The sequence below is a fragment of the Botryllus schlosseri genome, chromosome 15 (assembly GCF_051294905.1).
Source record: "Botryllus schlosseri isolate E-star chromosome 15, Bs_hap1, whole genome shotgun sequence".
NCBI classification, from domain to species: domain Eukaryota; kingdom Metazoa; phylum Chordata; class Ascidiacea; order Stolidobranchia; family Styelidae; genus Botryllus; species Botryllus schlosseri.
Window position 1 is genome coordinate 19,911,620 of NC_137250.1, and position 16,147 is coordinate 19,927,766.

A 16,147-nucleotide genomic window follows, 5' to 3' on the forward strand; every position below is an offset into this window, starting at 1 on the left:
GTCGTCTCTCAACGCTCTATACTAAAATTATGACCACTCAGCGTTTCTCTACAGACCTCATTAATCACGATAAATGTAGATTGTAGAATGTAGATGTTGATGTCGTATATTCGATTTCCTCAATCCGCTAGCACAGGAGTGCCGGGAATATTATTCACCTTTATTTCGTACGAGTAATAAGGCTTATTTTTTTGCGTGCCGGGCAATTTATTTTCGATTTAAAGGTATATAGACGTGGAAGTCGCTAGCGATATACGATGTACATTAGACATTTTACAGACGAGTCATGAGACATGATATTGTGGAGCAGACCACCAGTCACCCTGTATCAGTTGACAGTGGAGTGATTAGATTTCAACTTTCGGGGTAAATGATATCAGATAACGAACGACAGCAGTGGTTATCAGAGCACTCGACTTCATTCCTAAAGACCCGCGTTCAAAGTTTTGTTACTACAGTTTCTTAAACTGTGTCGAAGAAAGAGCAAGCAAGGATGAAGTTTTCCGAATCTGATTCCCTAAATCAAAATTACGGGGAACCGTACGCCAGCTGTTTCTCAGGGAAAATATGTCGTTGAGCGGTGTGTTCGTCTCGTCACAGTGTCGGCAGCCGCGGATGTATAAAGTGGGTGTTACATGTAACAGCATGGCCTGTATATGAGATTGAATCGAAACGCGGCGTAGCGCAGAACAAATGCGCGTGGGGATGACTCGTGTCGATGCAAACAATTTGGCTATAAGCTTCATAATTTATGCTGCGTTCCGCGTGATCAATATCGGTCAGGTATTGACTGCAGCGATTTCGAAGTCGTGAATCATGAATATGAAGTTAAGTGCGACTCCATAGTCTTTACTTGATGCAGCCAGTCTCGTGAGCTTACACTAGAAGAGTGGTAATTTCTAGGGTAGATCGCAAAGGCTCACGTGGTGTTATTTAGGCCATGAATAAAGTACGACGTTGCAATATCGCATTGTCATTCGTTGCGGTCGCACTAACACGACCGACTGACTGAGAAACTTCCTCTGCACCACGTGCTTCTTAAAAAGTTCTGTCTCTATAGCTTCGAGTTTACACTTGTACAAAGTACAGGTATATAACTTCTTCATCAGCGCTGTGTTTTGTGTTTCGAAAAACAGACTGATAGGTAATATACGTTACGAGGATACGTATAGAGGCACGGAATTTGTCCAGGCTCGACATCGAACCATTGAATCGTAAGTTACAATAGTTATTTCTTAATGCAGTTTGCGCTTTTATTGCGCATGTTCATCATAGTTGCAATGAGTATTTGCGATAGGATGCAGTTTTCTATCAACTGCCAATCATGCGCTTATTTGTAACGAGGGAAGCTGTTATATTTACTCAGGAACTGAGGAACGGATGATATCAATTACGAGATAGGGGGATAGTCCATTTCAACGTTATACTCGTTCGCTCTATATTTTCCGCATTTAATGCAGTGCGGTTGCAATGTTATCGCAAAATCCCTTTACAATTTACAGTTACAATCACCCCTGTGTCTTGTAACAAGAGGAATTTCTAGCACGATTTGAAGTACGTTATGGACCACATAAACACGACCTGCAGACAGGATGCCTCGAACGGCATGTTTGAGGTAGGATATTAATGTGCTATGCAAGAGGGTGTTTCATTTATGAATATTGTTGGGTGCGTTCATTGATAGGGCTTGGCGATGAGCTTTGGTCTCGCGATTTTCATCACCAATCTCATCGTAGTGATAGCAATCAGGAGAGGCGGGCGGAAATTACAGAAAGCAAGATTCTATTGCATATGCAACCTGGCTGTGGCTGACATGTTGGCAGGGCTGCTCTTACTGTGGAATTTTGGACTGCAGAGGGTATGTATTTAACAGGGTTTTGGTCTTTGGCCCATTCCGTTTGTTCGTTCTCATTTCACGTGGCAATGGACATTACATACTTGGAACATGCAATAGTGACTCCCGCACCGTAAACAAAGCGAGGCGTACAAAGTATCGTGTCACTTAATTAGAATTGAAGGCCTTGCGAATGAAGGTAAAGACCGTTCTCACATCCTTAGATTTGATGAATTGATCCCCAGTGACGCATTAGCTGAGCGTACTCAATAGACCTTTGCTATATGATGTTCTATCGATAGATTCATTGAATTCTAAACATTTTCACACGCCAGACACCAATCCCATCGAAACTGTGCTAATGTGATAAATGCAAGACAGCGCAAAGTGATTCATCAACCCAACTTGAAACCCATGCGTATTTAGACCATCTCAAAAGACCCATAAACTCGCAACCCTAAAGCCATGCTTCGTATCTTGATTGCTTCATATATTTGGTACCCGGACTGTGAATAATTCGTAAATGCGAATGGCATAATGATACATGTGAAAATGTCGTCTGCACGTTGTTATGGGCGCATTTGTTATGAAAGTGCAGTCTGTTTTGTCCGAGGCGTTAACAAAATAATCATCATCCCGCAACTGAAATATTCGTTTGAGTAACAGCATAAAAATTCGTTGCAAAACAATTTCCCACTCCGTGTGCACACTGTGCACGATACCAAACTGAATCACACGCATTTGCATATCGACCGGCACCGGTATGATGCAGCACATCAATAACGCGCAATTTTTTTATATTTCATACGCTGTCGTGTCGCAGTGTTTTAAACCTGTTAGTGTTTCCAAACTTTAAATCTAAATCCTATTTATGTAGGATTGCGAGGAGTGCGACAGGCCGCACAGCCCTCCAAAATCCAAACGGCGCGTGTATACTGTATATTATATATATATATTTACCTCGTCTAAATAATTCAAATGAGTCACTGAGAATATACACTATACAGTTTCTGCGCGGAAGATACCCTGGATTATATTTGTCTCATTTGTAGATCGTGTATCAGGTGTCGCGTCTTCGATGCTTCACAGATTCCGACACGGGCCATATGTCGCGCGGTCCGCGCGTCGGCAAAAGCGCTTTCATGAATTTTCTGCCGGTCTCTCGTCGGTGTTGTTTGGATCCCGAAAGGCTGTTGAGGGTAACCGCCGTTTAATGGGATACAGGAATTAGTAATCGTCATTTGGGAAGTCGACATCATCGATTTTGCATTGTCCAGACATTGCGCGTTGCCAGGCCTCATCAAATTTACGATGTTATCCCGATAAGACAATATGTTGCAAAACATATAATCGCAATGATGCCTGTGTTGCTCGACTTCTAAATTCAATCATATTGGTTGATAACAGACCTGGCATGTAATATTACTGACCTACCTATTTTTATACTGAGTATTCGAGTCCAGGCTGTCTCCACACCACATCTACCTCCGTTAATGAATTAGATGCAATTGAGTTTGAAATGCATTTCAACATTCGACATTACACTTTTACGAACGGCGTTCCCGTTATGCAACTTTATTTGCTAATATGGATATTGTTTGTTTAATTTCGGAATTTTTCGCAGACTGGGAGCTACTTACTCTAGCGCTCTTCCTATTTATTGTACTTGAAGAAAAAATGACATATGTCTTGGGCAGCATTTGGTTAACGGGTGTCATTAGTACTTGTTCATTGAACTACTTCTACTGATACTTGGGTATAATATAATGTGATGCGCAATTGCACACTGTTAAAATCTATTTTCAATGACGCAGTGCGTGAGGTGTGTCTTGCATACGTGTTCAACCCTTTTGTGTCTTCCAGCAGTGTGTATTTGGCTCATTTATACAAGCTGGTATAGGTGTTAATGTCGAATTTCGTATCTAAACGTGCCGCTGCGGGTACTGAAACATTCAGCTTCTACTCACAGCGTAGGATACACACATGCATCTGATTATGATGATTGCTAGGGATGGTGTGAACGTGAGGTTCACGTTCACGTTCTGTAAGTGAACCTCCGAAATTTAGAGGTTCACTTTCACAAACGAACCTTGGTAGGTTCTGCACTGTGAACCTTTTTCATATATTACAATTTTCACTTCATTATAACATCTTAGGTTGTAATTTATTGAATTTCAACCGCGGGCCACTCTATGCATGGCTCCGGCAGCATGAAAAATCAACACTAAACGAGCATGCACCTTGACAATCTCAAAAATTTTACTTGCTTTGTTACAAAAGTTTGCTCGAAATATCCAGCTTTCCGTTTCTCAATATTTAGTGACTCTCTGCTGCGAGCTTGACCCGCAATCACAAAACATCAAGAGCAAAATACACTACATGTAGGTAATCAGTAAGCGAATGATGCTTAAATCCGCCAATCAACTAAATTGATATCGTTGTCTGATGTAAAAAATCTAACAGGCGTACGAAGTCAATCTTGATTTCATATGCTTGTTGTATCATAAAAACCAAATCCGTGCGATTGGGGTGTTGGCTACTGCTGCATAACTTGTTAATGTGATATTATCGGCAGCAAGTATGTAAACCGGTTTTACACTCTGCTCAATATCAACCTTGCTATACTCAGACGCCGAATACGTTGTCCGGTCTGGCCTAGACCGTTTAGGCGTAAGCTTTTATTCCGTGTCAAGTATCGTCGTCGAAATTGTTGGCAAAGCGACGGAAGATATTGATTTTATGGGATTATTATATCATTTGATTGCCCCAGTTGATACATTTGGCGACCTTTAAAACGTCAATATGTACTTTAGCATAGCCCCATTATGTGGCACGAGTCGTCGCTAGGTCATCACTTCACTGAAATGTAGGGTTGGAATTAGCAATATGACGTCAGTGACGTCATGAGGTTCACGTTCGCATTCACGCAGAACCTTTGAAAAAGGTTCGCGTTCACACAAACCTGAACCTTTCAGAGGCTCATACTATGATCACTAAAGCCAAACCACTTTATAATAGTCAGACAATTATGCATGCAATGTTGGCCACATGATTTAGTTTTCACACTTTATTGTCATATCACACAGCTATTGCTCCAGTCCCGGCCGCCATTCGCAGAACTGGCCCAGAAGAGCGCTTGGATTCTAACTGTGTGGACGTCGCTTATGAGTCAAGTTGTCATTGCACTGGATCGCTATACACACGTGCGAATGGGTACTGGAGGAAGCCCTACATTTCTAGGATTCAATATATGGAAAAACGGGCAAAGACGAAAGTAAGGAATCATAAAACTGTGTCGTGACGTAACAAGCAACCTTCAGCTTGATATGTGTTGTTTATATCCTGGTAGAACTGAAAATATTTGCCAACCAAATTAACAAATGTCGAATTGCCTTTTGGAATCCCATTTCTCGCCAATGCTGTCGTATTTATGAATCAAAGTCCCTCGAATAAACTCTTGGTACCTTAACGCTGACGAAAGCGCCATTGTTGATGGGCCATAACCTCTGCGCGGCTCTAATGAAACGTGTAAATATATTGAAATTCATCGGAAACAAAATATTTCGCTATTCTCGACCTCATCAAATTGTCATAACGTGCATCGGAAATGTGAGAGGCTCGCTGAGAAGGATGTGTAATTGATCAGTGTTTGTTGCCGTTATGAGTTCGAACAGAAACGGTGATACAATGAAAGCATGACTGAGTGATAACCGTAGACAAATTCCGAAAAGAATATTTGCCTCCATGCGATCTATTGCATGAGTAAAACCTTGCCCACATGACATGTACACCATGTTTGATGGGCGATCATAATGGAAATACACACATGAGACACATATCATTGTAACCAGAAATTCTGGTGGCTTTGCATGCGCCCAGTGATATGTGTGTGAATCAACTGGCCAGTCATTGTGATCAACTGCATTGATACCGGGTTTGCTGCGTATAAACATATGCGGTAATAACCTATTCAATGATCAAAATATATATCCTTTTCCACAATATTTCCTTTGTAATTTGAGTAATTGTGAGACATACCAGTGCAATGAGAGATTTCATTACTGTGCGTATCTGAAACTAATCACAACAGTGCAGTATTACATCCCGTCCAGACTGGTACAAACTACCAGTCTAGATATTTGACGGTTATCGAACTTATGGTTTTTGAGTAGTTCAAGTTCTAGTTGTTGTGCATTTTGAAAATCCAGTAGTTAGTACAAGTCTGCCTACGTCACCGTGACCGTAGTCTGACTTTTCAATGGACTGCAGCTCACGCCATAGTCACCTTCGCCCTCGTGATTCACGTCTTGGATTTGAACTCATGAATAGTTTGAATCCTTGCGTTGTGTAATGGTATGACATCATATATAACATGGATAGGGAATATTTGTCAGCCAACGACTTGATTGTTGAATCAGTCCGTTAGCGATTGTTTGTAACTGCAGCTCCTGCAGGTTATGAAGATTATGAGATCATAATGCCTGTGGCTCCATCAGATCATCACCTTAAAGTGGTATTATGTCGTTGCTGGCATTTATGATACTGTATGGAATATCTTACTGGTTATCCTACGCATCCAAGTCACAATTAGGCTCCACGGAAAACAACCACGAAATTACATATCATCGACGACTTCCTCGTCGAGAGCACCGCGATTATAATTTGAACCAAACCGCTTCCGAGTAGCACCTGAGTGCACCGGTCTTTCCGTGCCTTATCTACTACCCATTTTGGAATGTTTTAGGTTACACAGTCCTATAATTGGGAGACCTCCGTCTGAAAATTTACCATACTCCCGCTTGGTTCGAGAAATGGCGTAAAAGCCGGAAAAATCCAATCGAAATTAATCTAGCAAACGGCGTCGTAAAGCACACCGATCTTTGAAGATATCGGCTCGATCACAATAGAATTATTTGACGCATTGCGAACGTTGAAAGCCAGATGTCACTAATGGCGAAACGCTGTAACCAATCGGTGTTATACGAGACGCGAAACTTACGAGTTTCCACTATTTGAAATTCCCTGCTTAAACTGGTAAAATGAGATTACTCCCCGTAAGCGAGTCTCGTGGGATGAGTTTATTTGGCGGGCAATCGCGCGTTTAGTAAATTGGCGGTGGCTGTTTTCTCAGATTCTCGCCGCTTCACGCTGATCGCGCTTAATTTCCGAAAAGGCGACAGGCTCCGTTAGTCTATTCTGGCGACGTCAATTCCGCGTTATCTGGGAAATGATTAATTGATTATTATGTAGCGGGAGAGGGTGATGCAAAATTGAATACTGTGGGGATTCGACTCCCCTCGAAATCACTGGCGGCAGATGGAATTCTAACGGCATTTTCATTCCCAAAGCGTGTAATGTAGTCACATAATAAACAACACGTTCGCGTTTGAACTTCAACAACCTTTCGGGTAAATTGATTGAATGGGAGTGTATTTCGGAAATGAGCATTGCGCTGAGATTGTAATACTATAGCTTTACGGTCGGTCGAGACGCCAGATTCCAAAACAATACTAGATATAGGCTTGCTAGTTGCTATACCGTCCTTAATTCTATCATCTGTCCTTATTTTAGTTTTAATATCCTTGTTTGACCTTAATTTCGCTACGGAAGCCGTCACGAAAGCCTGGACGAAAGTGCTGACCTTTTTTGCTCATTAGTTTACCAATTTCGAGATAAAACGACTTTAGATTTTTGCTGACCTCAGATATTTATCCATGTCGATGGCAACCCGGTATTGTATATACTTTATATTATGCAGTATATCCGTTGCTGTTGGTTTCACAAGTGTGCTGGGTGCGTTTTAGCACTTTAGCTGACAAGAGTGTAGAGACCGCTATATACTTTGAGGGCGGGAACACTTTTTCTTAAACAAATTGAATAGCCAATTGATTTCGTAATATCTCTTGGTAAGACAGTTACGTACTCAACCAAGTACCAAGTGCCAGTGTGTGTGAACGGTTTGATTGCGTGTGAACAATGTTACACTTTCACCTTTGTCACGATTACGCGCGATCCTATTAATTGTCGCATAACACCTTGCATAATAATTAAATTAGGACATCTTATGACTGCGATTTGTAACGAATGAACAGCATGCAGTTCGCAGCTATGAATTTGAATATATGACGTAACAACGTAGCGTATTGCTGCACCAACAGTTAACTTCGCAATTTGGCCAGGATGGTATAGTCTCTTTGGTACCAATTATTCGGAGATGACTCAATTTAGTAGTATAGTCATTACTAACGATGACTTGACATGCAGGGGAGTGGTGCAACACGGAGTCAACTGACATGCGCATTCATGCTTTCCATATGATAAAGCAGATGACTTTAATAGTCACAAAATTTCCCCTTTGGGAATTGTTGACTCCACCATGCCGGCATTAGGCGAAAATAAATATGGCCTTGGATTACATTACATGACATGCCTACTTTTCCAGGTTGGTGCTGATCGGAATTTCGTTGACTTGGATACTACCGGCCATCATCTACGTCACGCCGGTTCTCACATTCTGGAATTGTGTTGACACTTGCAGTTGCTATACACGCGCTAACAATACAAAAGTTATCTACATGGAGTGCGCCCCGAGTGACTACTGTTCTGAGGTTAGTATAGTATAGTCGACAAGTATGGGGTTCATATAATTCATCAAGTACTGGTTTGAGTCGAATTAACAGAGTTTACCTCGAGTGATCCACTCGAATAGGAGTACAGGTCCTGGCCACAGATTACGTCTTGACTATACATGACGCTGAAAGCCCACTATATACCGATGACATTCTGCTATAAACAACTCCATTGATACATCCGGCTAGAACTAGACCCTGATGTACCATACAACATATGTTGTGATATCGGTGTTAAGAGGGTTATTGATCTCTGCAGCATGAATGCAGGACGCACACATACATTACTGTTGTGAATGGGAACTCCATTTATCTCAATCGGTACTCATGCCCTTATGCTAGTCTATACCATTCGTCCAGGCTGCCAGCAAATGTAGGTTGTGTATAGCTATACACTTGTTGTTGTTGTTTTAGAATTCGTGGTCTGTCTTTCACATTGGTTATCATTTTCCACCAGGCCAAAATACTGTACTGTGATTTCTGACCTACACTCACACACTACACCCCGTCCAGGCTAGTGTCAGGGATGCCCAGCATACGGCCGGTAGGCCGATTACAAAACAAGGCTGAGTAAATAAAAAAAATGCTTATCCAGCACATTTAAAGCAAAATTTGATGTTTAATAAGAAATTCTTTCACGTAAATAATCCGTATGGCAGCACATGTCGAAGATGCAACCTTTGTATCCGTCCAATGGCAATGTTGCGTTTTTATTCTACTCCCTGGTAGTAATATTTATGTGACACCGACAGAAGACATTCAAGAAGGCAAAAAGTGCAGAGTCAGTTCAGGCTTTTCTGGATAGATGAACCAAAAGACCAAGGCAGTGTGAAACTGTTGTATTGAAGTTGCATAGTGCCCAAATAATATAATGCAAAAATACGTGGTCGCGCTGCTATACACTTCTGACTCAAAAGGTTCCTGGACTCACAAAGCCTTGTTGTCTATTCCAATCCATTCATCTAGTGTTCATCTTCAAAGCATGTTAGTTGCTGTGAAATAATTTATTCAATCTCCCACTTTTCTTTATTGTGGTGAGTTAGTTCAGTGCGTTAAATCTCTTGTATTACCCATAGCACATACGCAGGACCAACGTCGTATCACGACTACAACAAAGGGAGCATAGAATATGCCAACTTATTAGCCTATGTCGTCACGGCCGCAGGCTAAGGCAGCTATATTTTCATGGTTGGTTTCGGACTGTATTCAATTGGCCGAACATCGTATCGTTGCCAATTAATTCCATGGTTTGCGGATAAACTTTTGGTAGATTAGAGGCCCTGTGATCTGTAAAAATGTAGAATATAAGAGGCCTAAAAAGGCGTATTAATGAAGCATTCCACTGCAAAACAAAGGTCTGTCTGTGGTCTGTGGAGGTATCGTTTTAGCACAATTTCCTGCATGGTTCTCCACGAGACCCAAACTGAATTTGCCTTATGCCAAACTCAATTCATGCGGATCCGACTGCGATGAGGAGCCCTGATGAAGTCCAACACTTAGGAAAGGATTCTGGATTCAACTTTTGCCGGACCCAAGCCTGTCATTAATTCGTTTTGCACCTATTGTCAGCGCCACCCGCCACTACATAAGGATGTACTGCTTGCATCACACTTGTAACCATTCTAATCCCACGATGTTCAGGTAAATCCGGCGTTCACGAAAGGCAGCATGTTAATGCTGGGATTGGTGCTGCTGATTTTACCAGTCGTGTCTTCCGTATTCTACGCGAGAATCTATCTTTTCGTGAAACGAACATCGAAGAGTAACAGAAGCCGGCAGCAGTCAAAACCGATTAAGAGCTTCCTGAGCAGTGCCTGCTACATCGAAACGCTGCGACGGGCCGGTGAGTATCGCTTGCTTTGGATGCGTAAAACTCGGACGAAAGTACGGAACCAAACCTGTGTCATGACACAATATCGCCAATATAATGCGCTTTACACTTGTATATTCAGAAGAATAAAAATAGTAAACAGTACACAATCATTTCAGAGTTATGCATTCGTAGTCATGTTCAGTGTGCCCGGTGTCGATATGCTCAGATTATTGAGCGAAATTTCAAGTATGTTATGTTGAAGTTAACGACAAATTCGTTAACCAACCGCAATTTTGTGGTAAATTTACCATTTTTTCCGGATTTTACTCACGTATTATAAGCCTGAAAATTTTGAAAAAGTGTCCTCCTTTCCCGATTTCAAAATATGGTAGCCCTACGTAACAGCACTTCGTCAGTCCCCCAAAAAACGATTGTCTTGGGCACCCATTGCGTGATAAACCAAACTTCTGCGGGCTTCGCCCCCAAGAACCCCGTCGCGTGAGTTCGATAGCCAGCAAAGTTGGTGTGGCCTGGTTGATCTAGGTGCCAAAATTTTCTATAATGCATTAATGAATAGGTGGTATTGCATATATATGTCTTGTCCTCTCAGCCCACGCAATCAGATTTACCAGTAGCGCTGAGTGAGCTGTTGTCTTGGAAAATGAACGCCACGTAATTAATAATTAAACATATTCGGGCGTGCCCGCTGGTACAATTACTTCATTACATGTTGTTATTTTGTTACCTCTTGTCCGTTATATAGTTAAAAGATATTGAAACGCATAAACGTATTAAACTAAAATAAGCACATGATTCAAAATTGGTGTTTCTTCACTGGCAAATAATTTTTCTCTGATGGATGTTATTTGTCCTATGGGGTGCAGATTGTGAAGACACGTGCGATTTAAGCACCTATGGACAATTAGACTTATATACATCGAAGTTTACCGTCAACATAAGGGCAATCCTCTTCGGCTAAGGTTTTCTCGCTGACAATCTTTTTGGCACACTTCTCGGAGTCCCTTATTGGCAGGAACTTCATTTGTATTCGTCCAGCGTGGCGTGGTAATGGCCGACGCCGAAACGCCTATTTCTATTTTCTATAATTATGCTAATTTTTTGTGGGGGAGTCGTCAAAACATGTGTAATTTAGGTTCATTCACCGAAATAATTTAGGGCACTCTTCGAGCTCAGCCCCTCTCGATTGTGGGTTTGGGTTGCAGCAGTTCTGGTAAGAGGTCAAATCCAGTCGGTCTTTTCGGGACTTTAGTATTGGAAATATTTCGCGATTTAATCGCGCTCGAGGACAACTCGACAATAATAAACCATATAATATTTGTACGTGGTATATTCAGGGTCAAATCTATAGGTTGTTATAACCACAATCGGATGCGGTCTCATACCCTTTGATTCGAGCCAGATGTACGCATCTCGAATTCACATCTGCGATTGGCAATACGGGGAAATTAATGGTATTGAATTTTGTTTTAGTGCTTGGTGTGACTAAGTCAGTTAACTGAGAATGGGATGCATATATCTGCTCACATTCAATCTAGTACTGTACCCAGTTAATAATTATACCATGAATGCATTCCAAACAAATCAACTCCTATTTTTTAACGTTAATGTGAGGTTGTGGACCACAACACTCGATAGTATCATCCTTTATTATACGATGAAGAAATATTCTGAAAATTTAATTTTGTAGCTTTCAAATACAAGCATATTTAGTTATTCCTTTTGTGCACAAATCTTCAAGGCATAATTTATGTACAAGGGGCTCTCACTCTCAAAAGTGATATACAGTGTCTCCTTCGATATCCACACGCTGTGCGCTGCAGGATATAATACCTTATAGTTCGAAACATTTTGTTGGAAATAACCCTAGCAAGCGTGACGGTAGTGTATTAACGGAAAATTGGCGATCTGCAGGTACGCGCAATCCATTTCATATGAATTATAATAACCCACTACATTTATGAAAACATATGTAGCAAACGTCGCCGCGTAGCGCGACCAAAATTTTTTAGATTTAATATGTTTTGTGGAATGTTAATATGCTCTGAATACTCAATAAGGATATGTCCTGCTGCGAAGCCAGTTTTCTTCAGCGCCCCCCCCCCCCCCCATATCGCCCCCCTGAGCCCAGCGCCCCCTGAGCGTTTCCGCCCCCTTCAAAATCGCTGGAGGCAAGGTTAAGAACCACTGGTCTAAAATATTAAACTATTTTCATGTAGGGTAGAACCGGCGTTACTGACATAGTCGTCGTATGAAAGATACATAGAATAACTTAACTCTTCATGTGTAATTGTTATGATGTCAAAAATATTGATACTCGTAAACTCGATTCGACTCGATGAGTAACACGCGATTCGAAATCTAATCACTCGGGTATTAGAGATGTGCGGATAATGATTTTCGGGATCCGGATCCGATCCTGTTCGATAAAGCGGAATCCTGATCCAATCCGGATCCTGTTTCCGTCTCAAATGTTAAAATTCGGAGCCAAAATATCCTATGCACAAGGTTGAGCATCTATTTGACCCTGTCGTCGATGTTCATCTAATTACTCTTCGTCAATGCGTAGAAGTTTGCTATTAGGGATTTTTCGAAAATGCGGTGCAATGCTAAAGTCAGCTGATCGCGAGTTCATACAAAACATCGAAGTAAGCAAACATAAAGTCACTGTCGTGCATTATAAATTTGGAATGCTGTCTTGATCCGGATGCGGCAGTTGGGCAAAATGTAAATCCGAATCCGAACCTGTTTAAGAAAAAATTGCCTAATTTCTGTCCGGTTAGAATACAAAATCCTGATCCTGTACATCTCTATCGGGTACTCGATTCTACACAGTCCTAGTTACGACGCAGTTTCCAATTCGAGTAGTTCGTAATTCTGTTGTTATGTGACATCACAGATCACGTTCTATCAATGACGCCACGTAAATAACCCCGAGACTGTAGCACCCAAAAATGTAGTGTTTCCACGGAATTGGTCTGTAGGGAAGTACTTCTACTTTTCCCGAGTACTCAAGTAGGTTTTACTTACATTTACTGCTTACTCAAGTTACTATGTTTTTAGCCTTTGGACTTTGTAAAGTAGAAAGTGGCTTTGGGATTTGTCCGATCACTTTTGTAAGTGACAATTGGGCGAAACAACCCCGTATGACGGTAACTGAATATATTTTCGAAAATCGCACCTGTTTGTATAGTGCCATTCGTCATATTGCGTTAGTCGCGAAGATGCAATCTGCAATTTCGAAACTGGCCATACATCCGATTAGGTGCTAAAAGTATGCGACCTATCGACGAAGTCTATTTTCTGGAACTACTTACTTGCGTACTTCTCAGATCTCCATTTTCTACTTCTTCTTGAAATAGTTTTGAAATTGCTACTTGCAGTTGTAATTGAGTTACTCATACTTCAGTATAAACGCTGACTATTGACTATACATTGAACTCCTCAGGTTTTACAGCCATTGCGTTCATTATATATTCGTGGCTTGCTCACTATCATTATTATCTTGGCATTTAAGAGCAGAATCCGCTGCAATCGCGCGTCCAGTTCCGTCGTAAATTTCTCAGCAGTTCACGGCACAGCCGAAAACAGGACTGCGTTTCGACGGAGGCCTTAAATTACTCATCTGTTTCAGTGACTGAAGACGGCGCCTTCAACTATTCCAAAGACGACAGCGGCAGGTCTTCGCCGTTTCTGACTCCCGATCAAAGTGACTCAGCCGTAGACAGAAACGGCCCCGTCGTTGGCAACGCGTGGAGAAGCAGCAATCGTAATTCCAGGTCGTTCGACATCAAAAGATCAAACGGCGCTGATCAATCTAACCAATCTTCGCTAAACCGAGCGAAGAAGAACAGCCGCGCTAATGGCAAGCAGGTTTCTAAGACAAATCCAGGATTGCGTCAGAAACACCAAGCCCGCGACTTACGGCTTCTGCACACCATGATCATAATCCTGTTGTTGTTTGTGGTGACCACCGTGCCTCTCGGCATCGTGTCCACCCTTTCGTTCACGGAAACGGACAAAACGTACATGAAGCCGACGAAATACTTGCTCGTGTTCTCTCTTCTAAACTCTCTTATAAATCCGTGGGTTTACTTCTGGAGATTTTCCGAGATGAGAACCTCAATAAGCCGTATGGTGTGTTTCGGCGGTAACCGCCGTAGAGATACAAGAGAGCGAATGCCGCCCAACAAAAGTCTGCGTTGCTGTCTGCCGCGGGCCGAAAAACCAACGATCTATAATCCTAACTCGAAAGGTCATGCGCCATCTCTTTCGAGTAACACTTTTTAGAGCTTTGATTTTTAGCACTGTTTTTACCGCTTACATCTTCGATCAAAACTGTCAACGGTGATCCTGGATGATGGACGTGTCACAGCTAAACGGCACGGATAGTGGGTGGTGCTGGGGACCCATAGGCTGTTGTCAACGTCTGTAGATCCGAAATCGACCCCCCTCCAAATAGCTATGGAACTAAGAAATAAGTACCGGTAATCTCAGACATATCGCAGGTTTATCGTTTTATGGACTGTATGTCTCGATATTTTATGTAGTCTACCCTGAGGTTTTGGGGTGCTTGCACCAATTCGATAATTTACACGGCAGCACTGCATGTATTTCATCCACTTGGCATTAGAATGAATGTAATTACTCCATTTATAGCTAAAATGCATCTTGCAACAGCCTCTTTTGGTTCCTATAAGCGCATCGTATTTTCCTGACGATTTAAGTTGCAGCGACGAGCAAAAACTCTTTGACTTAAACAGGTATTTTGTCACTGTAAGCGTTTTCTTTCCTAGTCACTGCACAATATTTTCATAATATTTCGCATCATTTTTATTCAACGACTGTTCTTCTCTTATTCGCTTTTGATTCGTAATAAACTTGGTTAATGATACCCATTCGTGCCTTCTGCGCAAAGTAGGTCAGGGTGGTGAATAGTTTTCGCGAAAACAATGATCGGTAAAGGGACACTTGCTGTAGCGGACCAATGGAACCGACAATATCGACGAGATAGCGTAATGGTGGAGCGTCTGGCTTCTTGATCGGTAGGGTCAGGCCAGACATAACCGTAAATCCATAGCCGTAACACTGGTATCCGCGGCTTTCATCATTCTGGGAGAGCATGGAGGAGAAAAACAATGGCGTTGCAGACTGGATAACCTTACCTAAAGGTTGCATCGCATCTCCATCGTCAAAGCACGTCAGTGATGCAAACGAAAATAATTCTGAACTATATTTCTATTAAATAAATCTGACGTGAGAAAGTACCGCATATCAACCGAATCACTTCAATGCCCGCGTGACAGGTTTCAATACATCTCGTGTCATGGAGAATTTTCTTACTTTTTCATTTCAAAGGGTGACGCTCATTAAAGAACAGCTTTCCTGTTTCCTCCAAAGTAGATCATTACTAGAATTGCCCGTGCGATCACGTGATCCTATCAATTTAATATTCATTTACATGCGGGGCCCACGATAACGTAAGTTACATGTAGACTCCTATACCACGAGATTACACGAGATCTTCGTCTAAAGGAAACGTCTACTTACCCCAACCCAATAGCAACCTAACTAAGAGATCTATCGACTACTCGGGACCTATCATCTGGAATGCATTACCATCACATATCCGTGAATTGCCTTATAATAGATTCAAAAAAGCCCTACTTGATCACCTCTTGTCGTTACACTAACACTGTTGCCCTACCTCGCCCAGACATTGCTTCATTGATCATTTGCTACCATTGTTTAATTTTTTTAATATTTTCCTTTCCTAACTAAACATTTCTTTACAGCCAGACTGTTCTGAGTCAAGTGTACCTGTTTGATGCTGGTGTGATCAGACTAGATGAC

At 41.8% G+C, this 16,147-nt stretch overlaps 1 protein-coding gene and 1 long non-coding RNA gene across 2 annotated transcripts in view; one reads left to right on the forward strand and one right to left on the reverse strand.

Moving 5' to 3' along the window:
* Window positions 1-246: 246 nt before the first annotated feature.
* On the forward strand, window positions 247-15,188 carry LOC145457129 (uncharacterized). Its single transcript, XM_080335301.1, has 7 exons — window positions 247-1,214; window positions 1,503-1,615; window positions 1,685-1,858; window positions 4,921-5,108; window positions 8,277-8,442; window positions 10,105-10,306; window positions 13,929-15,188. Exons 2-7 carry the CDS (start codon window positions 1,562-1,564, stop codon window positions 14,582-14,584), a joined length of 1,440 nt encoding a protein of 479 aa, XP_080191427.1. The 5' UTR covers window positions 247-1,214; window positions 1,503-1,561; the 3' UTR covers window positions 14,585-15,188.
* The window catches only part of LOC145457134 (uncharacterized), a 36,050-nt gene continuing 35,006 nt past the window's right edge, over window positions 15,104-16,147 (reverse strand). Inside the window, exon 2 of the long non-coding RNA XR_013920789.1 lies at window positions 15,104-15,983. This is a non-coding gene — a long non-coding RNA (uncharacterized LOC145457134). The remainder of the gene's footprint in view (window positions 15,984-16,147) is intronic.

What these genes read in the sequence shown, in the direction of transcription:
- LOC145457129 (XM_080335301.1), top strand. Translation starts at nt 1,562, where the DNA reads ATGGACCACATAAACACGACCTGCAGACAGGATGCCTCGAACGGCATG. An exon ending in AAAAACGGGCAAAGACGAAA is followed by an intron (nt 5,109 to 8,276) that starts GTAAGGAATCAT and finishes CTACTTTTCCAG; the next exon opens with GTTGGTGCTGATCGGAATTT. An exon ending in CGAGTGACTACTGTTCTGAG is followed by an intron (nt 8,443 to 10,104) that starts GTTAGTATAGTA and finishes CACGATGTTCAG; the next exon opens with GTAAATCCGGCGTTCACGAA.